This window comes from Lepidothrix coronata, unplaced genomic scaffold (genome assembly GCF_001604755.1).
Source record: "Lepidothrix coronata isolate B3197 unplaced genomic scaffold, Lepidothrix_coronata-1.0 Scaffold3, whole genome shotgun sequence".
NCBI lineage: Eukaryota > Metazoa > Chordata > Aves > Passeriformes > Pipridae > Lepidothrix > Lepidothrix coronata.
In genome coordinates this window covers 9662550-9689046 of record NW_016690183.1, presented here as the reverse complement: position 1 = coordinate 9689046, position 26497 = coordinate 9662550, and the positions used below count along the sequence as shown (strand labels likewise).

At 40.0% G+C, this 26497-nt stretch overlaps 1 protein-coding gene across 2 annotated transcripts in view; it reads right to left on the bottom strand.

The window, feature by feature from the left end:
• Positions 1-2887: 2887 nt before the first annotated feature.
• The window catches only part of CNTNAP2 (contactin associated protein-like 2), a 1033702-nt gene continuing 1010092 nt past the window's right edge, over positions 2888-26497 (bottom strand). For both annotated transcript variants that reach the window (XM_017822277.1, XM_017822284.1), the window contains 2 exons: positions 14712-14783; positions 2888-12958 (listed from right to left, as the gene is read on the bottom strand). In XM_017822277.1, the coding sequence (XP_017677766.1) occupies positions 12759-12958; positions 14712-14783 (272 nt within the window). In that variant the 3' untranslated portion in view covers positions 2888-12758. The remainder of the gene's footprint in view (positions 12959-14711; positions 14784-26497) is intronic.

The following is a 26497-nucleotide window of genomic DNA, read 5'->3' as shown; positions in this document are numbered from 1 at the left end:
TGTCTGCATTGCCTTCCCAGGCCAGCCCCTTTCTTTCATCCTTGCTCTCAGTTCAACAGCTTTCCAGGACCTCCTGGGTTGCAGCAAACTTAACAAAGTCTCTTTCAGGGCCCTAGATAAAATCTTTCTGCCGTCCCTGAAGCCTATTGTCTTGCTCTTCCTCCAGGAAGCCTTCTGGCTGCGATTGGTGCTGCCTCTCTGTTCTTTGCACCCCAACATGTCCCCCTGGGTAGGCCACTGTGCATAGCTGTTGAAGCAGGGGCGACCTACGCCTGTCCCTCAAAAGCTGCTAGTGTTGAGGCTGAAGCTGGCAGGGTAAGGCAGCCTGCAGCCATGCTGCTGGGGCCCTGTATTTAAACAAGGGAAAAACAGCACTAAGCTCCAAAACAAAGTGTCTGCCTGTCTGTCATGCAAGCAACATGACTATCCATGAACACTGATAGATGAGGAAGTCACAGACAAAAAATAATTCTCTAGTATATGTGCACCGTGGGATCAAACTACAAATCTTGTTAGGTGGGTGGCAGGAAATATCAGTCAGAAGTCAAATCACACAGGGTTGCAGATTTATGTGGGTATCAAGGCTATGCAGTCTGTCCTCAGCGTAACATCATAAAATGCTGTGATCTTTATGGGCACGTGCAGAGATGTAATTTGAACTGTGTAGGACACAAATTGGATTTGAGAGATTCCTTTTGCCTCTCTGCTTTAAGACATGGTGAGGTTGTTTCATTAACAAGCAGAGATAAAGAAAAAATTCCCCTTCTTGCCCTGTTGCTGGTTGGTTTTTAAAAATTAAATGGCACACCAATTCATTATTTTGAAAGGACTGCAGTTGTGAGGACATCCCGTTTGCTCTGCACAAGCACATGGGAAGTATAGATCAAAGAGATAACTAAACACATAAAAACACCTCTGGCCCAAAAAGTCCTTTAATTGCACATGGTTGACAGCTGAGAGGCTCTTCTGAGGAAGTAGTACAAGTACACTGTGCTATGGACTTACCTTGTTATCACTGTACCTAGACATCTCCGTTTAGGCATGACAAAAACAGGCTATGACATGAGATGCATCTTTGATCTGACCTACCCTGGGCTACATCACTCAAAGGCTGAAGGCAGATCCTGAGATTCCACTAAAAAACCAGAGGGTTGTCAGAGATGAGAATCCCTTTCCCCTCAAATCCCAAGGCAGATCTTTTTCCTCTTGCTGAGTTTCAGGGAAGGGCTCACACAGTGGTGTGAGGAAGGAAGAGTTGCCTGCTATAAGGAGCCACAGAAGCACAGAATCAGAGAATCAACTAGGTTGAAAAAGACCTCTGAGATCACTGAGTCCAATCTCTGACCTATCACCACCTTATCAACTAGAGCATGGCACTAAGTGCCACATCCAGTCTTTTCTCAAACACTTCGAGGGACAGTGACTCCACCTCCTCCCTGGGCAGCCCATTCTAATGCCAAATCATTCTTTCTGCGAAGAACTTCCTAATGTCCAATCTAAACCTCCTCGGGTGCAGCTTAAGACGGTGTCTTCTTGTCCTGTCACTAGTTGCCTGGGAGAAGAGATCGACTCTCACCCGGCTACAACCTCTTTTCAGGTAGTTGTAGAGAGTGATGAGGTCTCCCCTGAGAGAGACCTCTTCTCCAGGCTAAACAGCCCCAGCTCCCTCAGCCTCTCCTCATAGGGTCTATGCTCCAGTCCCCTCACCAGCTTCATTGCCCTTTGGACACTCTCCAGCACCTCAGTGTCCTTCCTAAATTGAGGGGCCCTGAACTGGAGACAGTACTCGAGGTGTGACATAACCAGTGCTGAGTAAAGGGCAAGAATCACTTCCCTGGTCCTGCTGGCCACACTATTCTTGATACAGGCCGGGATGCTGTTGGCATTTTTGGCCACTGGGGCACATTGCTGGCTCATGTCAATCCAGGTCCCTTTCTGCCTGGCCTCTTTCCAGGCACTCTGTCCCCAGCCTGTAGTGCTTCATGGGGTTGTTGGGGTCAAAGTGCAGGACCCTGCACTTGGTTTTGTTGAACCTCATCCCATTGGATTTGGCCCATCTATCCAGGCCTGTCTAGCCAGCTGAGGTCTTTCACTGGGAAAACCCAAAACCTTGCAAAAATAGGCAGCAATCCATCACATCAGTGCAAGCACCCAGTGCTTTATGAGTACAATAACATGGTTTTCTGTTCCATGGGAAGTACTGGCATGTCTTCAGTACCCACAGGTGTCAGCTGGGCTGCACCCAGAGGGAAAACTGGCAGGAGAAGCAGGAGTACTAGCCCACTGTGTACTCAAAGCTATTGCTGGTCTGCATGGGGCCAGGCAGGAGAAGGGCTGCAAGAAGAGCACCCCCTTGGATGTCTGTTCCTCTAATGAGTAGCTTCATGAGCAATACTACTTATTCAAATGCACAAGATATGTCTTGGGCAGGCATGGATATGCTCCACCCAAACAAGAAAGATGTGTACAGGTGTGTGGGGAAAGAGCCACAGGTGTGCAGCCTGTGGCAAACTAACTCTTGCTCTGAAGGGGCCTAAAGCTTCCCTAGATCTTTTCTCCCATTATATGAACAATATTTGTATGTGCATTGAGAGCATTAGTCTGACTTCTTACTACTAATTTTATGAAATCTTCTTTAAAAAATCTCCAGCCAGTCAGTAGTGCTACCAGCCACTTTTGTTTCCAAACAAAACTGGATCCGAATTATTCAGAAGAACAGATTCACCTGTCCCCTCCCTGGAGTTACTGTACAAAGAAATCTGAAGAGCCCTCTGCACTTCGTTTCAGGCTCTTATACACAGTCTGTAGAGTTTTGGTGTTTTTTTTTATATGAAGATGTCAAATAATCAAAAGGAACCACACATACACACACACACAAAACCAGCCCTCATCTGGCAAGGCTCTTTTAATGTTGTACTTTTACCAAACCACAGTACATACTTCAAATAAGGCCTAACAGATTATACTCTTTATAAATTTACAAACAGTTTATTCTCCTTAAAGAGATCATATTACTTTTATCAGTCTTGTGTATTTCAATGAATTATATGTTTATTCAAGCATAACATAGCAAATGTAGCCATAAATCTTGTAGACTAAGTGTCTATAACAGAGGAACCTCAGATACACTATACTTTCAGATTAGGATGTTTTTTAATATACACATTTTTGTTTAAGTAGGGTAACTGTTATATCCTGGTTATGTGTCCCATAGGAAAATTGTGCTCAAGAAAGAAACCTGTGGACTAGAGTAACTGCAAACAGACAAGGTCTTGGTTCACCTGCCAGGAAATTGGGCCAGCTTTGTAGGCACATAACCCTGGGATTGGCTTTCAACCTGGTTTGGACGGAAGGGGTGAGAGGCTGCTTTCACTTTCCAAATAGCTAGTGGCCCTGGTCTTTTCCTGGGTACAGACCACTTCACAGCAGCAGGAAGGAGATCAGTAAGAAAGGACAATTGCATTTCTATCTCTAACGAACAGCCCAGGTTAATGAGAGCTATCTGGCTGGTAGAGACGTATTACTCAGATGTGGCATACAAACAATACTTAAAAAAAAAAAGGGGGGGAGTAAAAGAAGAGAGGAAGTAAAATGACCTGCCTCAGCAGCAATTTTCAGTCTCTTGTTGCTGCTATGTATTCCAATCTAATTCTGAGCCCTCATTCATGTCCTGCTCTCTGCTGATCCTTTTTTCTACTCATTCATGTCCTGCTCTCTGCTGATCCTTTTTTCTACTCACAAGGCTATACCCATGGACCAACTGTTTCTAGCTTACTATCTTGTCAAGCAAAGATAGAGAAATAGGAGCATCTCACTATGCTGTGAAAACCCCAATAGATGTGTTCTGAGGACCTCACGCTGATCAACATCATGGGCTGTAAAATGCAGGTGTTTCTGAAGTGTTATATGGCACTGATGGCTTCAATCCATCTCTCAAAATCTCTCAAAGATCGAGAAGTTCCTGCTTGAGCCCAATGTGTCCCTGCCAGAGAACCAATGAGGAAAGAAAAAAAAAGACAAAAAAGACACTGAGACAAAACCCAAATCCAAACCATGCAAATTATAATTGAATAATAAAAATCCAAGTCCAAGGCCGTACTCCAAGTCTCCCTAGCAATAGAGACAGCTGATTGCTTTCTGAACTGCAGAACCAGCCATTTCTGTAGCTCCTAAATAACAAGTTTGGCAATAATTACCATGCACAAAGTAAAGGCCACTTATAAAACATCTCCATAAAAATATCTATTTATCTCTATATCTCTATTTATATATGTCAGTAAGAAGTGTCAGACTGAGCACACCCCAAGCACTTCGTAATGGGGGGGTGTTGGTAATCTATTTAATTTCCACGAAATTACACAGTCTTAGTGGTTGGCATCCACATGGAGGATTAAGTCAATACAGATAATTTCCACCAGGCTTCTGTTATTTAACACTAGTCAAACAGCATAGCAGAGTTTCTGGGGAGCTGAAGCCTTTCAGGAACATTGTGCCAGAGGAACTCCCTGGACTCAGGCTGTTCAACATGTGAGTCAGTTCACTAGGACTGAAGATAACTTATGTGACACCTGCCCAGCCAGCCCACTGATGGGTCTTGATCCACTGAAGAGCAGAGAAAAAGAAAAGATCCTCGTTGCTCATGTATGACTGAGATTGACACGTAAAGCAGATCTATGGAAAGTGTTTCAGAGTTAGTGGGAATCAACTGACGCCTTAGCCTTCTTTGTTCAAGTGGCTCTGATCCCACTTAGAGCTTCAAAAGATCAGACACAATGCAGGAGTTGCAATGGGTTGAGTGTAATATCTCACGTTTCCAAACATAGAAACATTTTTTTCCCCTCTCCAAGATGCTGATCCAATGAAAATAAAATTATTTAACAACCAATGTTGAGAATTTTCTTGGATGTACTCATAACTGAAACCTGTACGAGTGTTGACCTGTTGACCCTGTTAAACTGGACCTTTAACACTCCAAGAGACTAAAACCAATTGAGGCTTTTAGAATGTCATTTTTTTGTGTCCTAATTTGGAGACTACCAGAGGTGTTGTATAGCTGCTACAAAAGCACAAGGGAAGGGGATGGCTGAGAGCTAATTCTGACATCCTGTGGCCCTAAGGAAAATAGATGTTGGCTTTCGCTTGACATTAATTTTATTATCTTGGGATATTTTATTATCTCTTGGGAAAATTTGAACTAAGAAATAGAAAGTAAGTATGCTTAAAGGAATGAGGTGCAGCTGCCTCATTTTCAGACTGTCTTTGCCAGATGGTGCTGTGATTTTGGAAAAAATACAAGCAAGTTATAAAATAATGCTGCAGATGGCAGAAACCATCAGTGCTCGTACCACCCTTGTACTTTAAGTCACTGAGTACTATGAACAGATAAAAAACAGCTGCAAATATAACAGATGACAGGAATGTAGTGGTATATAACCCTCCCACTACAATGGTCACATTTTGGGAAGGTGGAAGGCTTCACCATGGCCAAAGCAGCAAGCACTGCTGGAAGGAGTTTAAAGATGAAAGGTGATAAACTTATCAGTTAGAGGAAACACTTCTAAAGTAGAGAAAGAGATGGGAAAAAAACCCTAAGACTGTCAACAAATTTCTTTCCTTGGAGTAGTGGGTAGTGGACTTTGGAAAAAAGGAAACATTAGATGTGTACAGAGATGTTACACCTCTACCAGAACTGTGCAATAAAAGGGACTTTATGCTCTATTTCAAAGTGTGCAGCAAAGGGAATTTCTCTTTGTTACCTTGCCCTGTTGCAGTAGCTTCTTTTTCAAGGATAAAGGTCCTGTTAGTGTAAGTCACACAAGAAAACTCCGCAGACAGACCTTGATTTTGTAACAGAAATAAATTGCAACTAGCTGCTGATACTGTGTCCAGTGCTTTATGCTGGCAAACCATACATGTATTTTTAAACATCTACCCAAAGGAGTTTTTTTAAGACAAAGCACTACAGGGCTATTTGTTCAGCTTGTGAATGATTTATTGACTGTGCCAAGGTTAGACTCCTTCGGTGACACACGCACCGCAAGCATGAGAATGTGCAGTTTAGAGAATAAACATTAGTATTCAGGGGATGGCTACCTTGTCATCTAAATTATTTGTTTTCTGGATGATTCAGGAGTTTGTTGACTTGCTCAAGTGACTCTCAGTCTGTCTTAAATGAGAACCTGTTGATAACCTACCACCCTGAAAATGGAGTCAGCGGGGGAAAAAATATGACTGGACAGGGTGCTAGGTTATCTCATTTAGGTTCCCTTTTCCGCAAAAAGTTGGGCTAGAAGGTCTTTTGTGGTCCCTTTCAACCTGTAACATTCTTAAGATGGGGGAAAGATGACAACAGACAGGGACAGGCAGCAACATATCTGAGAATTTTCTTCTAAGCAAAGACAGGACAGCAGGTAGAAGAGCTTGGGACTTGCAACTGTGCTCTCACCAGCAGCCTAGAGCATCTTGCTTAAGTTTCACATCTTCTGCTGTATTCTTGCAACAGCCTATTTTAAAGCATGTGAAAGATGGGAGAAGCTCAAATATTTTGGGCAAAAAGGCAATGAACACATGATAATATATAACGAACTGCAGCCCTGTACCTATCCCAAATCCTTAACTGGAAGACAAGAAACTCTTTCTGGTACAGTTTATTGTTCTGCATGCTAAATATTTCCCTCAAATGGCTTCTGCTCTAGTCTTGTTCCAGTAATTTATTTTTTTTACCTGTCAGAAAATTACATCTATCTGCCTTTTCAATAAATTAGAATTCCTTATAGCAGCTCTTTGCTAAAATACAGAATACCAGTTGTTGAATATTATCAGTATAAGTACCTCTAAATTCTGATAATTAATGTGGTTATAGTATATCTCTGACCCTTGGAGACAGCAGAATTAATGCTATTAAATCTGAGGAATAAACCATTTGCTCTTCCTTAATGCTCTGTTACATACCAAGCAAGAACATTAATCTATGGCAAAGCAAAGGGTACACACTTTTATGTTTGTTGTTTAATTCAGATGCTTTTCCATTAAGGAAAAAATAGCAGAGGGAGCACATGTAAACATTATTGGAAGTTGCTGCATCACAGAAGAAATGGAATGCATTAAATTAGTTACTTGCTTATATGTATATTTGCAGAGTATATCTTACTCCTTTTTCACAGAAGCAGTTCAGGTTGTGCTTAAAAATTGCTTAACATTTCTCATATGATATTTTAAAAATAGAAAACCAGTGAGAAGAAATAATTCTCAGTGAAAGAACCCACTGATACCAAACTTTTTTTTTTTACATTAAATGTGTTTTTAAAAAGACTTCTTGTGTAAAGAAGCTACAGATTGGCAACTTTTCTTCCTGGTTCTTAAGCTGTTGGCATAAGCAGGGTTTTGAGCACAGTGTATCAAGAAGATGTCTGTTAAATGTGAAAGTCAGAGTCAAAAGAACTGTGTTACAGATTGCTAAATAAATGCTTTTCCATAACCAGGTCCAAGTCTTGTCTCATTTGAGGCACCATATGTGCCTGCTACTGTAGGGCACAGTCTGAGTTTATCTTCAAAATTGCACTTAATTTCAAGAGTGAGTGATTTTGCTAGCACTGCAGACTCATGGATTTGAAGCAAGTTTGGTATCTCATCCACCCACATTATGGCAGTAATTATCTGAGTGGTGCAGACATCACATCCTGAATAGTCTTAGATTTTAGAGGTGCATGTGCACACCCACATGCTTCTGGCTGCAGTGAGACGTGGTGACAGCAAGAAGCAAAGACTTGTCACAGTGTTCAAGTATCACTTTACACTTGAACCTTCACCCCCATCTCTTTGTTCTAGAGCTTTTCTCTATAAATGAAAAATATTCCTGTATAAAGTGTGGTTCTCCTTCTAGGGGTTACAGCAGTCAGTACAAATGAACAGTCAAAACATGGTATCACATCAGGACTTTGCCACTATTATATTCCACAAAGTAAGTTAAGGTCTTGGATGGATCCAGAGATTTGGTGGGTAGTTAAGGCAATTCACACTGTAGACAGAGAAACAGCATGGGACAAGCACTCTGTGACTCAGGTGGTTGTTGCACTGATGCTTCTTTGCCTAGATTTCACACTCTCCCATTCAAGTGCATTTAACACAGTTCTTTTATAAAATGCTTCATGTCATAAAAATGTTTGAAAGCCTGATAAGGTAGTTTATTAAAAGGAACAGACACAAGTCTGTTGAGCTGGGCATACATTTTTCTTGTTGATTTCAATAAAAGGCTCTCATTCATAAAGAAAAGGACAGAGTTAAGGTAGGAAAGGAAGGCAAACAACCCACACTCAGTCACTTGTGGTATGTAACCCTTGTGAAGCTGGCAATGCCACAGAATCTGCAATAACAAACGTGAGCAGAACGGATAGCAGACTGCTTGCTGCTATCTGCAAAGTGATCAGAAATGGATAAATGCAGAAAGGCAGTCATTTAATTTCCATCCAAACCCTGCTCTCAGACCCTCAGCCCACCTCAACAAATACAGATGTACACTCCATAACACATAACCCTGATGCAAGAGGAACATATTACTTCAATAAATCTTCCCTAGTTTTAGCACCCTCTCTTCTTATGTATAACCACATTCTGTAGTCTCTTTTTTCATGTACTGTGGGTCTTTTTTCAAGAGCCTTTCCAACTTCTGTCCTTTCCAAATTGATTTCCTGGTACTAGAGAAGGAAAAAGTTCGGACAATGACCAGAATATACAAAGCATGAGGAAACAGCTGTTAGGTGATTAAAGAAATTTAAAATGTTGTTTTCCCCTCCCTTTTGTTATTTACTAATCTGGTTTCTAACAGAACTTTAGTTAAAAGGAAAGACATTCACAGAAGATACAATGCATACAAATACGTTGTCTTTCTTTCATTCTAATTTACATGCTCTTGCTTTTAGAAGGCAAGGTTTCTTTAATTTCTCTAGGACGGACAATGACATCTGATTAATGTAATTTAGATTCCACTTTTAAAAAATGACACTCTTTCAGGATGACCATGCTTGATGGAATGTAAAATCATTCATGGGAGAAATCATATTAAAAGCTATTGCTTGTCAAATTGGGATAGCTTCACATTTCAACAGATACCCTGGAAATTACATGCACCTATCATTAAAGGACACTGTTTTAATTATACTGAATTTTTATCGGTACAATAAACTTATATGTATACACCACTGCTTCAGCAGTCTTACTAAATTATTTATGATGACTATCCTTTCACATATATCATGCTACCTAAAGCATGATATTAAAATGCTGCCATACCTTTGAAGTGGTAACTGCTAGAAGAGATATAAAAGGAACAAGTATCATTTAAGACACAAAAAATACAAAGCAGAAATGCTAAAGTATCAATTAAAGATACATATGCCTATTTAATACATCTGAATTTTCTATCAGTAAATATGGAATAAGTAGTGTGTGAAAGGCTGGATTCGAAACCGCCAGACTGGATTGCAGATTTCCCTCAAGGTTCGGTTGACGTGAAAATAAGTTCTCCACTGTTTCAGCTCCATGTCTCATTACCTGGTGGTCTGCATGTGTTGTGAATGAGAATCCAAAATATTGCTTACATTATTTCACTAACACTGAGAGCCCTAATCTCCAGCCCAGTCTTGCTCTCTCCACTGCTGGCAGCAGTTTTGTCATCGTTTCCTGAGGAATCAGGAGCGAACATTTTAGAAACACAACTGGGACACTCCGGTTCCCAAACAAGTACAAGAAGCTACATTTTTCTGCACAGTTCAAATAGGTGAAACAGCTAAAAAATTGGTAATAAAATACCGACTATTTTAATATTATTTGGGGAAAGTACAGAGTTTTATAAAAGCAGGACCCACTCTCCCCTCCAACAGATTTTCCCACTACAGGTGTAAGGATAGCACCTGTTAAACAACATGGATTTTTGGCACAAGTAAGAGTGGGTGAAATAAACTGTGGATGTTTTTTCAGCCTTCAATGATAGGCTTGCAGAGGAAGAAATCCTCAGAATAGATACAGTGATAGCAAAATACACAGGCTACTTCTCTGAGCCTGCTCCTGCTTCACTGCCAGGCTGCAGAATGTCCACTGCCTATAATTAAACATATACCATTCTCAGAAACGAAATACAAAGCAGACAGGCAGGAAAACACCTAAAGTCACCAAATGCCTATACAGAGACCAGCTGCTAATGGATAATATCATGTCTAAGGTCTAGTTTAAGAAGAAACAAGAATTCTAATAATTAAAAGCTTCTAGAGTCATGAAAGTGACTGCATAAGACAAGAGTGAAGATTATCAACATTTTAACACAGCACTAATGAATTTCACACGTCAAAAAAGGAAACTTCAACCAAATCCCAATCTATGCAAACTCTATTCACTTCTCTTGGTAACTTGAAGTTGCAGGCAAGAATATTTTTCAGAGTGGACTAAAATACCACTAAAATCATATTAAATATAAAGTAATATAAAAAAGATAAAGCCTTTTCAATTCTACAAAGACATGTGATTGCTACGTAGTTTGCTGAATAGTGGTGCAAGGTAGATTCATGCCCTGCTGATATTCTCCAAGGAGTGAAGGCTTATCTTACACCCATGATTACACAAGAATAAGGACTCACCTGCTTGATTACAGACAAAAGAGGGAGAGGTTAATACTGGAGGCAAGGCAAAACACTGCAGAGCACAAGAGTGACAGAGGTAATTTTTATGCCTACCTGAACCTCTCTGCCACATGTTACCTGAGAAACAGTAATTTCTTTTGAAACTGGCAACTTCTTTGTATGCTAATTCCAAATTCATAAATGGAAGAAATTAATGGGTTTGATTTGCTCATATCTATGTTCAATGAACCCAGAAGAGGACTTTAGTCTACCATCCTTAAAACCTAAACTATTTGGCCTTGTCTGTCTGTCAAACTGTGCTTGTCAAGTTCTTGTCTGGTAAGACTCCAATATTTTCTTCCCCCTACATGATTTTTTTCTTCTTTTTTTTTTTTTTTTTTTTTTTATTTTGAAGCATCAACTAGAATAATGAAAGTGTAGTAGATTGCACATTTAGATGAAAAATAAATCTTTCTTGTACAGAAAAATGGGTTAAATCTGTGCCTACTAAACCCAGCCATATTAAAGGTAAAGCAAATCTAGGACTGTCACAAGCATAAAAACTTTTAAGGGGAAATTCTTGGTATTATCTCTGTTCCTTTAACACATGGCAATTGTCCTGCAGTGTATTCATTCCTTCATTCTGTTCCACTGCAAAACCTGCCCATTAAGGCCTTACATTCCTTCAGACTACAGGAGAACCACTCTTCTCTACAGAGGGCAAGCTAAAGCTTTGTTATTGCCACCAAAGGATATTAGGTCTTCAGGCTGCCCCTTTGCCTTTCCTACTAGCTGCCTGCCTGCTGCTCAGGCAACACCTGCAACTTCTGTGGTCTGAGAGGGAAAATGGGATGCAACGCTGCACTTGGCCTTGCTAGTCTTAAAAATGCCTTACAAAGACAGTAAAATAGTTCAGGTAAATCTCTGTGTTGAAAAATAACTCTCCCCTGTGTGCTGAGTGTTTCTCATGTGCCCTGGGGGCAGAGTTTCCAAGCCTCCTTTGCCTCACCTTTCTGACTGTGCAAATACTGCCAGCAGAGGCTTTCCTTGCAAAGGGACTGAAACAAGGGATTTAAGGAATAAATTGCTACTCTTGAGTCGGGAAAAAAGTATGATGTGAAGCCTGTGTGTTCAAATGCATTGACTAGACCTATACTAATAATTCTATGACAGTCTATTAAGAAGAAACAGAAGTGAAGTCTGGTTCTAATTCCCTACTACAATGTACAGCATATGCCAAAATGTCACAGGCAGATGCGAGTTTAACTGGCACATGCCTCAGGTCACCAGTGCCACAGCCAAAGATACAGGAACAGGTTAGGTCTACAATGTCACACAGCATCATCCTCCCTCAGAGACCAAAATAATAATAATAAAAAAAACCCCCTAAAACTTCCTGTGCTTTATGGTCGTCCTCTCTAGTAGTAACAGTAGTCGTAAGAACAGTATTTTTACACTGTTGATGAGAATTGCACGCAATCCACAAAGTGCCTGGATCAAGAAGGTGGATCCTGCCAGGGCTGACATGGGCTGATGATGTGTTGAGAAACTGGGGAGTAAGATTTGCATTAGTCCTCATGCCCCAGTTCCACCCCCAGCCCTGAACCCCCAGATCAACACCACTGAAATGAATGGTGTTATGGTCAAGGTGTGGGGCTGAGGGCAGCGTGTGGGAAAGTGGCCAGCCATGAAGAAACACAATGCTGGGAAAAAAGAGCTGCCACTTGCTCTCAGGATAGAACTACCCACATTTTAAACAGCTTTTAAAAAATATAAAAAACCAGTCCCGTTTCTTGTCACAAGTACCCAGAACATCTCTAAACACACACAGAAATAGACAGGTATTACTGAAAATTTTAACCAGTGCTGAAGCCGCAAAACTGCTCTTTGTTGTAGTCGTTTGGATACAGAAGGGGCAAGTTGCTGTAAATAAATATTAAAAAATATTTTTTCTTAAATGCTTGAGATATTTTTTTTTCTCCAGTCTCAGTGGTATTTTCCCGTCACTTGCTCCACCAGCTGTGCTGATCTTTTTACCCTATGTGTGCTCAAGCGTCCAACACAGAGTGTTCTCTCTCCACTGCAAGAGTCATCCCAGTCCCACCCTGGCCCAGCTCATATCCCACCCCAGGCCCCATCCCCGTAGGCTTAGATAAGCCATTCCTTCTTGCTCTCGTCTATGGTCTCCGTGAAGTTGGGGTCATTGTTCATGATGGCAGCATCGGCGCTCTCGGCTGACTCTGCCCCTTTGGCTTCGTTGGTGTGATAGGTTCCCTTGTGGCGAAACATGTAGCGGATCAGGAACACCAAGGTGCAGAGGATGGTGAAGATCACCACTGCGATGACGCCTACACACAGCAGGAAAGAAAAGATGATGCTGGTGAGACCAGGTACAGATTTTGACACAAAGAAATGATCCCAAAACTTGGGCAGTTAGGCATCACCACAGTTGCTTGGTTTCCACTGCTCTAATATTTATACGTAGTTTTCGCTGTATACAAAATGTTACTCAATGAAGTCTGCTAGTGACTTTCATCCTGTAAGTAAACTTCAACATTAATATCCACTTACAGATCTGAGCTTTGCTGACCATGAGACAGGGTGCTGAGTGCTCCCAAATCAGTGGGGTGAAATGGTGATGTGACACAGCCAGGGCAACAGGGCAACTCTTTGAAGATGAGTCACTGATGTATACTTTCTAGTTAATGGCTGTAAAGACCTATTAGAGTTCCTCAAGATGTCTGGAAAATTGGCTTGGCTCACTGTTGTCTCACTCTAGGCACTGGCTCCACGTAATTGCAGATGTAACTGCTTTATCATCTGCTCTACCCTTAATTGCTCTCCCTGCAATGGTCTATTTGGGGTTCAACCCTGTTATGGAGAAATCTCATGAATGTTATGCTGTTAGGTATCTATGTGATAAAACTACACTGTTTCTTTTTTGGCCCTTCTCTACAGGCATGAAAAACTTCAAGGATGAAGATATTATAAAACTGTCAGGTTAAAAGAAATATTATAATCATCCAGGATTATGTTATGCCACTTTATGTTAACTGATGCATTGGACAAACAGGCTGTTCAGGTGTGGTCTGAATTTTTCTGAGAAATGCAATGATATCCTTCTGGTATTGTGACATCTTAAAGTGTTAAGGAAAATTTATAAGTAATAATCAAAATACAAATTAGAAAGGAAAAATAACATAGCAAATCAAAACTAAAGGAACTAATCTAAACTTGGATATGGAAACATAGACCCTTGAGGGGGCCATGGAAAAGAATCAAGAAATTCTATTAGACTGCTTGTAGTACTATACTCGGTGTTTCCTTACATGGCAAAACCCACTATCAGTATATAATTTTACATGTATTTAGAACTGACTGAAAGCTAGTAGACTGATCTTTAATTTATTCTTTTTTTATATATACCTTCAGAATTGGATGAAGTGGCAAAGTTTTCCCAGGATAGTTACAGTGCAGCACTTCCACACTATGGGACAGGACAGAGCAAATTGCACGTGTGCATAAAATTAAACAAGACTCTTATTTCAGGCAGCAGCTGGCCAGAATATTTTCAATTGAATGCTTATTCAAAGTTCCAATTCTGGTATTGCTTAATATCACCTATAACAGTGAACAGCAATCTCTGGCACATAAGTTTTGGCAGAACTTGGGCTGTAAAAAAGAATGCAGGATCACGAGGGATTTTTGTCAAGGGCAGAGCAAACAGTGTTTGACATAGATTCATGTTGATTCTGCTGTATCTGGAAAAGCATCCTTGCTATTTCATATAAATCAATTACTCTGTTAACGTGAGTAACTACTACAAAGTAGATCCCCACATGGATGCTTAATACATGGATTATGAATATCAGTATTTGAATTTGTTTAAAACTGAATCTGAGGGGACAAACTAAGTAAGAAAAAACTATTCACTAGGACAATGTGTTAGAACAGAGTTACACAAAAATTGTTTATCTTTGTTCAGGTGTCGTTTTCCCACATAGTCACCTCTTCGCAAATAGCTGGAATATGTTACCAACAGCAATTCAGCCACCAGAGCCATACTGCAAAGTATATTAGAAAAGTAGATGGTTTTCTTACCTCCAATAATAGCAGAGTTTCTGTTAACTCCATCTCCTATAGCTTGACCGTTGTACGGGAAATCAGCACTCGCTGTAAATAGGGAATTAAAGATTGATGTTGAAATAGCAGTGAAACCTCTGTATGAAGTTCAGAAATACATCCAACATCCTCAGATACAATTAAAAAAAATTGTGATCCCTAGATATTTATCTAAAGAAGAGTAAAAAAAAAAATCTTTCACTATTAACTAATCCCTCAGAATGACTCGCTTCCTCCTCTTAACAAAAATAAAGTTAAACTAAAGGAGGTACTCTTGGTAACCATTGCTGTTAATACAGGACGTCAATTTGCCACTTTACCAACATAAATTCAGTAAGTTTTAAGTGGTAAGTTAGCACAAAGCCAAACAAACCCCTTTCTTTTAAAAGTGTGTGATCATACATATTATTAGAGAGATTTTTGCCTTTGTTGGTGCTATACATTAAAGGCTTCAGAAGTCTCCAGAATTTTGTGACCACCATTGTGTAAAACCTCTTTGAAAGAAAAACTGGAATCCCTTTTGCTGCTGCGCAGCCCAAGGTAAGAGAGGGGCTGCATCTTCTGTTGGTCAGAGCCACAGAGCAGTTACCCAAAGGAGCACGTGCCAGCACCTTTGCTACTCTAGGAGAAAGCCCAGCATGTCAGCTTAGCCCCTGCTGGAGGTGCTTTGGAGCTGAGAAGCAAGCCTGTGAGCTGGAGGAGCTCAGGCATGGCAGGCAGGAGAGTCTCCAGCAGACAGATGAGGACAGGAAATGCAGTCAGATATATCAGTGCTCATCTGCCAGTGGCCTAAAAAGTTCTCCTTGCAGCAGAACTTGATGAAGGAATCAGTACAAGTTTAAAGTAGAATTTGGATGGTGGCCTTGGTTTTGACCTCCAGAAAACATCACAGAGGCTTTTCAAAGGCAATCTCATAAATTAAACCTATCACAAGCATTTTCTTTATAGGCAGACACAGCACCTAGGCACTGCAATGACTAAGCAAGACCAAGGAACTAGGTAAGCCACTGGAATAATTTCCTTCTTTGCCACTGGACTATGGCATTGATTTTGAAACAGAGAAAATGTTGTTAAAAGTGCTTAACTGGAGAAAGTTAAAATAATCGAGGATATTAATTGTTTCTTAGGCAGTATGTAAACCCCAGTGTATTTTTGTTGCTTGACGGATTAGGTGATATTATATCAAAATAATCAGTTTTCTTTACAAACCAGTGATGCATTCAGTATACCCAAAAACTGGCTAAGGGAATTCAACTCTCTTTCTGTTAGTATGGAGTAAAATCCATAATAAAGTTCCTTTTGTATTGTAAAGCAGCTGCACAAAAGAATGAATGGCTTCAGCTTGCCACATGGCCTGAAAAGAAGTTTGGGGCTAGAGTAGCCTTCTGTGTGCCTACCCTGGGAGAGAGCCGAACCATCTGTGTGTTCAGCAGCTAGTTTTTGGCTGGTCGCCTGTGGGGCAAACAGGACAGCATTTCTCAGAGCAAAGTGGAGGGGGCTTGTCCAGCAGTTTTTACCAGCAGCACTTGTGCCTTTGACATTTGTTAGTGCTGTGCCTTCTTCTGCACCTCTCTGAAACAAATCAGGATATAAACTGCAAAAGATAAGTAAATACCTGGTTCTGTATCAGTGGAGTTTGCTCCCAAGAACTGCGCAGGACCACTAATGAAGACATTTTGGCACAGAGACCATAATCATACCCTTCCAGTGCTAAAAGTGAAGGGCTGGCACTGGGAAAATAAATTCCAGTTTTAAACCTGCCCTAATTGCTCTCTGCCATTCTAAACTAAAAGGAGGCCCCTTTCCGCAGGAGCAGCACCACAGGCAGTTAAGTCCTACCACTTGCCACTTGTTTGAGAGTTGGTCTCGTGTCCTCACAAGAAATCTGATAGCTGGCAATGGTCACAGTTCCTTCTTCCCTTACAACTGAATATTGTATTTTATCTTCTCCTAAAAGGTTATGAAGAAAGAGGAAAGCTGCTGTTCATGGCAGCATGATCCCTCCTGAGCTGCCACATCACAACAGCTACACTACAAGGGATTCCTGACAGAAGGAAGACCACAGCTTATGATGTTCAATAGCCACTGAAGTACACTGCAGGTTAATGAAGAACATGAAGCAGGATGTGAAGATACATCCTTGATCTTGTGTGAGAGCTGCTAGGAGGACTGGATCCAGTGTCTCCATCTAAAGCTGCTTTCCATTGCACCTGGTCATCTTACACCCTCAGGAGGAGGTGTCCATTGGATCAACAAGCAGATGAGATTCACTTTGTGACTCTCATTGTGGACAAAAGAAGAAACTGGAATGTGTGTCTGGGGGCAGGGGACAGTGTATTTGAGCAAGAGTTCATCATCATATTGGCTAAGTGCCCTGCTGCAACTGCTGAAGAACTAGGAGTTCTGGTTCTGAAAATAGGATGTCACGAAAATAGGATCTTTTTTTTTTTAAAGCACCTGTGGCCAAGTTGGCAGATATTTTCACCATAATTCATGGCTTCCCGTTCGATTATTTTTGTGTCCGCAAGAGACTTTCTTGTGTATTATGATTGGTTTTTTTTGATTGAAAAACTGTCCCAACCAAATGTGGGGTTACAGAATATATTTTGCTACAAAAGTATCTATAACATTTCTTTTTTTACTTAATGTATTACTACAGATGGATAGAGGAGAAAGAAAACAATTACTTTTATTTTTTTTAAGGGGAAGTTGCCTTGAAATTCTTCTGGGAAGCACTCACTTCTCAAATGATCAGAAATAGCTACAGACCAGAGGTCTAAGAACCAAAAAAGGGTAATTACTGCCACAGCAATTAGGCAGAAGAAAACATAACATGGGCATGTTCCTCGATCCTCCAAGGTGAGCTTAACAGAGTACTGTTCCAATAGACACCAAGTGCGGGTATTTCAGACAGCAGTTACATCATTCAAACACATGGAGGTTCCTCTCTGACCTTACTAAGTCGCATTGCTTGGCAATATAAAGCAACTTTGTCAAGAAGACATCTAATCAGAATCTTTCTTCCATCACTGCTGAAAATCAGGAACTAAACCAGGAAAGAATATGTTAGAAGAAGCTGTGAAAGGGGTAGAGTAATACTGATGCTCTGCACAGGAGACTACAGAATGCTGTATACAGGTTGTAAAGAGTAACTCCTAAAATGTTTTAAAATGACTGGTCAGATAAAATTAATATTGTTACTCCCAAGTTTCATGGGAATCTAAATCACAGTGGAATTAATAGCTCACATGGCTATAATATGCAGATGAAGTACAGGGTGAGTTGCTAATGGACAAGTGCGTGCCTTCATTTCTCTGTCGCAGCTGGGAACTTCTCTTTCCTGTTCAGATTCTTCCATTCTTCCAACTCTAACTACATGTCTCTGCAAGCCCTTTTGCACTGCCTGATATTTGTACCTTGACAACTTCAAATCATGACCTGCCCACAACAAAAGGGTGCCACAGAGCTGCAGTTACTCTCTGTAGTCACCTTGCAAAGCTGCTCTGGACAGCAAGTGGGCTGTGAATGTAATGTAAGGTGGGTGTGGAGAGGTTACTGCAGGAGTTTTGCTACACACCATGCTACCTGTTTGTTAGCTAAGGCCATGAATAGGACTCAATTTTCCTTTATTACCTGGTCTAGAAAGGTTGCCCTTGAACAGCTGATTCCCATCTAGTTTGGGGACTGTACTGGAAAGGTTTCTTTACCTGAGGAGCTTTTTTCTGAATCTTCCCTAGGTTGCTCTGAGTAGCCGGTGTCTCACTTGTGTGAATGAAAAGATGAAGAATAGAGCAAAGAGCTTTTTAATCTAGCCTGGAAAACAGCTACATTTTGATCCAAGAAATGTTCTACCAGGTCCTCGAAATCCTCTGCTCAGACAGCTGTGGCACAGAGCCATCAGTATGCTGTCAGGGCACACCAAAGACCTTTTCCTAAAACCTACAGCTGGCGTAGGGATGGATTGCACCATACTAGGAAATGCTAAGCTCATCTGTGTTTTATGAACAACACTTCATCTGGTTCCTTTCCAGAATCCAAGCTGGTGATGCTGTTTTTCGCACTCTATCTTCCCACAACAGGTCATCAGGTTTGCTTCAAATACCACCATCCTGAAGCTAACTTACGTAAAAGGACACAGCACACTTTGCTTTCTCCTTCTTTCATGGGCTGCTGTTTAGAAGGTCATAGTTTCAGTAAGCACAGAGTAAATCCACAGAGTCTGAACTTATATTTTCACTTTTCAAGTTTCTGTTATTAGTCTCAGGGTAAATGGGGTTAAATAAACTTTGCAGCATGTAAAAGGGTGATTAAAGACTGACTGCAGGCAAAATCCATATTTGGTCGTCACATTAATGACATTTGAAGTTTCAGATGACCACAAAAATGCAGTAGGAGACCTTCCATCATTCAGCATGGTCATTGCCACAGCCAGCTGTAATACAGCAACCCTCAATGAATGAGGAGGGGAAATGGGACTGGATAAACAGACCACAGTTAGTATTAGATGTTAAAGATGACAGATGTGCTTGATTTAGCTGGGTGAATTATAATTTTGCTTCATTATAGTAGGCGTGATTTTGCATCTGCCATTTTCAGAGGGAAATTTTTTTACAATGGATCCCACATAAAAGCCTTTGCAAATTTACAAAATTAACATACAAATTGATGTGGAAGTAGAAAAGTAGTCCAGAAGGTGGGTGTGGACAGAGAAATGAGAAGCAGGCTACTTAGTAAAGGCAAGGGGAAACCCAAAACCAAACAGGGAGACTTTTCAGATAGAGAGCAGTAGTGAGAAGTACACAGCAAATTTCACTCTGACATTTTACTGAACTTTTTTACTGAGTGGGCAAGTCTTAGTTAAAATATACCATGCTGCAAAGGAAGATACAGTTTAGATTTTCTCCAAAAAGGAAGGGTGAGAGTGATCACAGGTCTACAAAAAAACGATGGGTGAAACATGTGAAATGCTGGAAAATTGAGTTTGTTCGGCCTAGAACTAATATGCTGCTAGACTCCTTTTACCTTTCAGCTTTACAGATGTCCACAATTTTAAGAGGTATTCTCTGATTATTAAGACCAATTAGATTTTCACATAAACATGAACTAGAGAAGCAACCAGAACCATTGGATCTGATGATCACAAGGTATATAAAACCCCCAGCAATCAAGACTTTGATTAGAACAGTAAGAGAACAAAACAAAAGCCAAGATGTGAACTATAACTCCTTCTTCCTAGATCTACTTTTTCCTACTTCTCCAAGCTTAAAACTTAGTAAGGATGAAAACTATCCCTGCTTCTGCTTTTCCGGGGATTTGAGAGCAGATTCTGATTATACTCTGTTAACAGACTTAAAGTCCTACCGACATCAGGTTAAATAGAGAACCAAGAATTCGGCTGAAGTTATTTTTAATATTAAACATGTCCAAGTTTAAAAAAAAACCTCACACTTACCCCAACACAAACTATTTAAAAGATATTATTAACCATATTGTTTGTAAAAGGTAATTTTTATTCTAGCATACTATACAGGGTCAATCATCACTCCTTGAATTTTTAGTGATGCTTCAATCATAGTGTTGGAGGGTTACAAGTTTATCCCTACTGTGAACCATTTCTCTGTCTTTGCAGAAATAGAAGTCTTCACAGGCCCAGACTTAATAATTTTTTTTAGTATGAGTTACAGGATATTAGAAAAAGTGCACCCACATAGCAGTTTTGTAAGTACCAGAACAGACGTGCAGCTTAGAGGAAAAATTAGGGCTTTTCACTTTAAAAATGTCTTCTTCTTCTCCCTGTTGCCAATAATGCAAATTATTTGGAACATGAAAATTTCAATGTTGGATCAAAATTCACTAACTTCTTTAATCCTTCACAACCTTTTTGACTGGGGGGGATAGGGAGCAAACCCAACATTACTGGCAAAAAATCCTCCAATGCATGAGTGATATTTGGACCAATTACTTAAACTAAATTTTGTCAGTTATGTTCTGTTAGATCAAAAATATTTTAAAAAGTTACATTTTTTTTCTGTAAGAATTTTTGACTGAATCTCAAGCGGTTTTTATGGCAGCTACTGGCAAGTTCTGCTGAGAGAGAGAGAGAGACATGCACAAAGGTGATGGAAAACACAAAACCTGTGTTTTTACATTTTTGATGTGAAGGGTCTCCATTCCTGTCTTTTTATTCCAATGTGAAATGAGTGTAAAGTAAAAAATCCTCTGAAATGATGGCTTAATAGACACATTGTCCTCTGAATAGCCCTTCTGTATGGAAAAGCCTGGGACAGTGTGGGAAAGTAAGTGGAGATTATAGAAAAAAATGTTGTTGGATGTTTCTGTGAAAAAAGGATGAATTTTAGAGTGAACAATGGAAACGCCAACAATGAACAATAGCTGTGCTGGGAGAAAATTAAGTGAATGCTCAGTGGCCAATGAACTGGGACAATACAAATTCTCAACACTAGACACCAGAGTTGACAACCCAATCAGTCAAGATAGCTGTTTCTGAATCACTGTGTTATTTGCCCTTTAATTTCCTTCTGTAGGTGAAATTTGCTGTCCATACTTTTGAGGAGAGAAGGAAATGTAGTTTTATGAAATGAGTAGTACAATATTCTTTTCTTTCAGTCTTGAAAAGCAACCTTCCCAGCAAAGGGACAGAAAAACTTGTGCCTTATTAAGAAACCCATCCTTGCAGCTTGAACTCCTCCAGTCAGTCCTGGATGAAACATAAAACAGGGAAAACATTCCTGCGCTGTCTTTTGGGATGGGTCAGGTGATTCTCCCCTGCTTCTCCCTTTGTATGGCCATTTCACATTTTCTTTTGTACACAAGCAAGTAATTCTAAAAAGCAGTGGGAAGGCAAGGCACTTTATAATATTAGTATTTGGTATTTGTATACTGCAGAACTGTATTCCTTATTTTAAAAGGAGAGCAGACATTCAGAGTCACTTTTGGATTTTGTTTACCTGCAGTTGAACTTCAGCAACTGGCATCTCAAAAGTAGTATTTTGAAGATTTGCTCTGCCAGATTTCCAGATGATTTGCAGCAGATTAGAGCACCCTCATCCATCAAAGACCTAAACTCATCTGTACTTTAATTCCTGGTAGTAACATCTGTCTGACACTGAGTCTCACTATGACTCCAGACAAGAACTGCTAGTGTATTAGTCATGCTGGCCTAAGCTATCACTTTCATGAAAATTTTATGAGCAGCGCTTACATTTCGCCTGTTAAGGAAGATACACAAATACTTCCTTTTATAATTAATGTAGAATATGAAACGCTTTGGTGCTCTCAAAGGAACAGTAGAGTTAAGTGCTGGTCAAAGCCTGGCTAATCACTGATAATGGACCCAGAGGGAATATGTGAAAGAAACAAATCACCCTCCTGCCCCCCCCCCAAAAAATTCCATCCCAGTAATCAAGAATACCAAAAAAACCTGTAAACTTATGAGAGCTACAAAAAAGGAGAAAGGCTTGGATTGAGGATGAGAAATGGGTTAGATCGGAGAGTTTAAATTTAAAAAAACCCAACATGAAGTGCTTTTCTGCCTAAGGAAAGGAAAAAGAAAGCAGTCACATGAAGTGCTCAGGCACCTAAATGCTTCCTTCTCTAGTCCATTTTCCCCCTAATTTCTGTCGTCCCTATGTTCCGAGTTAAGACTAGTACTTGTGTAAAAAAATATAGTCTTTGCAAAGGATGGGAAAGGCTCTCTTTTTAATATTAGCACCTTGTCTTGACATTAGGTAGCAGCATTAGCATTCAAATCACTGCTTATGACATAGCTACAGTACTGGTCTCTCAATGAATGCCAGAAGAATTCACAAGCTTGGCAGTCTGTCAACTGTCTGATACACTAGACAGAGTGTCAGAAATTTCACACTGAAATTATATAGTCTTAAAGATAAGCGAAAGCGATGCATAATTGTGTGACGAGCTAGAAGAGACTGAGGGAGGCATTTTTATTCCAAATCAATAGAGAGATTTACAGTAATTCAAGCACCATAATTAAGCCCTTTAAAGATGAAGCACTGATTGTGCCAAATTTCAGACAGATGCTCTTCCTAGTTAGCTTCTCGATTGGGAGGAGAAAAATAGAAACTGTTGCATCTAAATGTTTGCCACTTACCCTCTTGTCCGCAAGAAACAACTTGGTGCTTAGAAACTGAGCTATGAGTTTTGCTAGACTTAATCCCTGACTGTCTGACAAAAATGCCACCTTCCTGTTTGAAAACAACTCAGGTCAAGGCCATGGACGCCTGAGAAAATATTTACATTAGGAGCATTGGGGATGAATGCTGGTCACGCTCAGCAGAGTAAACAATCACAGAAATGCCCTAAAAGCTGGCAGTGGAAGTACCTGTTGGCCCGCAGGGCAGGTTGCAAGTGCATCTTTGGTCTCTTTATAAGAAGTATAAATATTAAACTAGCTTACTGGCAGACAAACAGCCTCACAATGTTTACATGCTATGTTAGTTAAAAACACCAAACCAATCACCTCGAGTAATCAGTAACCCTGAAGAGAAAATCTGGCATCATTCTCTGATTGCAGTACAGGTAAGATAATCCTGTTTACTATGCTTGAAAAAAGGAGGAGTGTTATTTTATTCTAGCAACTACCTTCATATCTATTTCTAATTTTGCTAACACTAGGAGATCAAATTTAAATGTGTAAGGCTGCATCATGAACAAAAGTGGTGCGCCTCCTCTGTCCCTCTGGCCTGGACTCACATGCCCCTTCAGTGAACCCTGCTCCCCTGCCACCGCTTAAAAGAGAGAATGAGTGTTATGTCACACATTACCATTAACTTTATTCCTCCTGCTCTTGGATTCATTGATACGTACAGGACTCTTTCAATGCCTGTGACCAGGAGAAGAGCATGTTGCTCATGTGTTTGTGTCCTAAGACCACTTCGAGAGCTGCATTGCCACCCTTCCTTTGATCCTTCCTTCCCACTGCATAATTTGTAACAGGCCCTTGACAAGAGCAAAAGTTATTTCCCATCTTCCTAGCTGCATCCGTACCAGAACACATCTGACACAGCCTTCTCCTCAGATGCTGCTGCTCTGCCTTCTGAGATATGAGTACCAGTGGGTACCAAAGGGTGAGATGGCCATCCAGCTGACAGCATCTGAACCTGGAAGGTGACATTCAGCACTGTCCCCTGTAACACAGGAGTCACACTTCCTCTTAGGCCAGAAGTTGACTGTGGTCTTTTACTTCACAAAGAAATTAGCTGGCCAACTAGGTCTGTACAGATCATATGGCCAGTATTCAACGCTGTTGCTCTCATCTCCTGACATCACCTGTTAAAGGAAGAGGCATGAATTTGTAACAAAAAGGGAGAGAATCCTGCAAGCAGCTCTTTAAATCTTGACAAAAGCAGTGTATGTCTTCCTACAATGTTTTTGCCAGACATGCTCAATATAGGTTTCAAAGTAAGCTGTTGAATCTTAAGAGTTTTCATCTTCTATAAAAAATAAAGAGCATTTAGGGTTTAAATATGCACAGTCAGAAAAAAGTCACACCACTCAGAAGAACATTTCAGATGTAGCATTTAATCCTGCTCCATTTAATTTGTAATATGTTGAAGCTAATATAGGCTTAACTAAATCCTATGTTAAATACCCTGGATGCCATTCTAATACTCTAGATGCCTTTCTGTTCATACTCAGAGTAAATGCATCTTGCAGATATATAGTGCCATGACAGCTTAGAGGTGCTAAAGCATGGTTTGCCAACTATTGTATGTACCTTGCCTCTTCTGGGATCTCCTGCTTTTATGAAATTCAAGGTTGGGTAGTTTGACAAGTTGAAGTATGTTTTACCTAAAATGGAGAGGTATACACATCTAGTAGATTTCTTTTATCCTTTTTATATAAATAAGAAAAATTTGGAAGTTAAATTTCACTAGTAAACTTCAGAATATTTATCTTGGATTAAAACACCCACAAACTGGACGTCACCCCAGTAATATTCATGTTCTGATTTTAAGTACAAGGCATTTTAGATATGGAATTTTTTTATGACAAAAATAATCATGTTTGGGCTTTTGTTTGCTTCTCTACAATGAACAAGGTGTCAGTTATCAGTGACATATATTTTAGCTAATTTGAACTGAGAGATATTAAAACACTCTTGTTGGTTATCTTTTTTTTTTTACATATGCAACAATAATAGATACTAAAGTGCATGCTAATATAGTTAATGGCATGGAATTATAACTTTTGAAATGTATGTCAGACAGGTAATTTGGTCGGTTTGGACAGTACGTAAAGGCAGGACATGTCATTTTTAAATAATATGTTCAGTGATCAGGCTCTTTTTAGCCTCTTTTCTACACTCCTTTTGTTGTAACGAAGGCAAATTGGATTGTCTGACATGAACTGAGATAATACTGATGGAAGGAAAACCGTATTGATGATCTGCTTGGATTTGATTATTGATTTTTCTTTTAAATCACCAGAAAGTCACATTCTAGAAAAGAATGACTTGTTGAATTCCCGTGCTTCATCACCACCAAGAAAGGATCACCATAGCAACAGGAAAAGTCTATGCATTGTGAGAGTACTCACAAGCTGAACAAGATCATGGTTTAAGATAATGTCCCAGCAGCATGGCAAAGTGCCAGCCAGAGCTGGAGAGGGAAGGATGCGGGATTTCTACAGTAACAAAGAAATTTAAAAAGAACTAATATTGAAAATGTGAAATGTATAGGAATTTAAGGCTAATAGGAAGTGCAAGACAGTGAATTGAGAAGCTGTACAGCTCATTTGTCTGGGGAGCTAATCAACAAGGTTTCTTATGGATAAATCCCTGATCTAGTCTTTAAAGGTAAACTGTCAAGTGACTGGTGTGTGTCATTATGATTTTCCCTTTAGCCTTTCTGATAGGGCATCCAAAATGTTTTGCAGCTAGTAGGAGCTGTCCACGCAGTAACTACATAAAAGAGCTTAAAGCAAACATTTCATATAGGTCACTTGTCAGGCAGAACCTGCTTAACTTCTACTAATTATCTGCAAGGTCTGATCCAGCACTGCAATCTAGAGGTGAAATGATCATTACATTTGCTGTCTGGTATATCTGTTCTATCTGTAACAAATGTGGATAGAGCCTTCCCAAATCTTCGTTCGCGAAGCCTAGTCATGATATCTGTTCTATTTAGACACTTATCTTTGATCAACTTCTACAACATTTTTCAATCCTCAAAGTTCAATTCCACAGTATTTGAGAAGCAAATCTACAAACATATGCTTAACTCAAAATATGAATAAGGATGCGTGCAGAGTATGTCACTGAATGAGATTTAAACCATATGATACTTCCCACAAAAATTTTCCTGATTTCTGCTTTTCACTATGAACCCCCGATCCTCAACTCTCATGTTTTGTTAAGAACTATTTAAAATTTAATAGGTAAAATAACAATAAAAATTACAGATAAAAGCATGTTTGAAATGAGAAACCCTTCACATAGTAACTGCTGCTTTCAAAGCCATGTTCTTTGCAACCATTGTTTTGTGGCAAAGTGCGAGTGGTTTTTGCTTTAGCATCACTACAAGTGTTTTTGTGAATTTCAAAAGAGCTTGTTATCTTTGTCCCTTCAGCCAGTTTAGTGAAGGAGTAAATTCACACTGAGAGTACTGAGACTATTCCAATGGGAACCACTACTTACTTGGATTCTTCCATTTTCTCTCTAGACATGATTTGTGTTAGAAAGTCTTCATCAGAGTTTCAGAAATGTAAAAAAAATCCTCACTGAA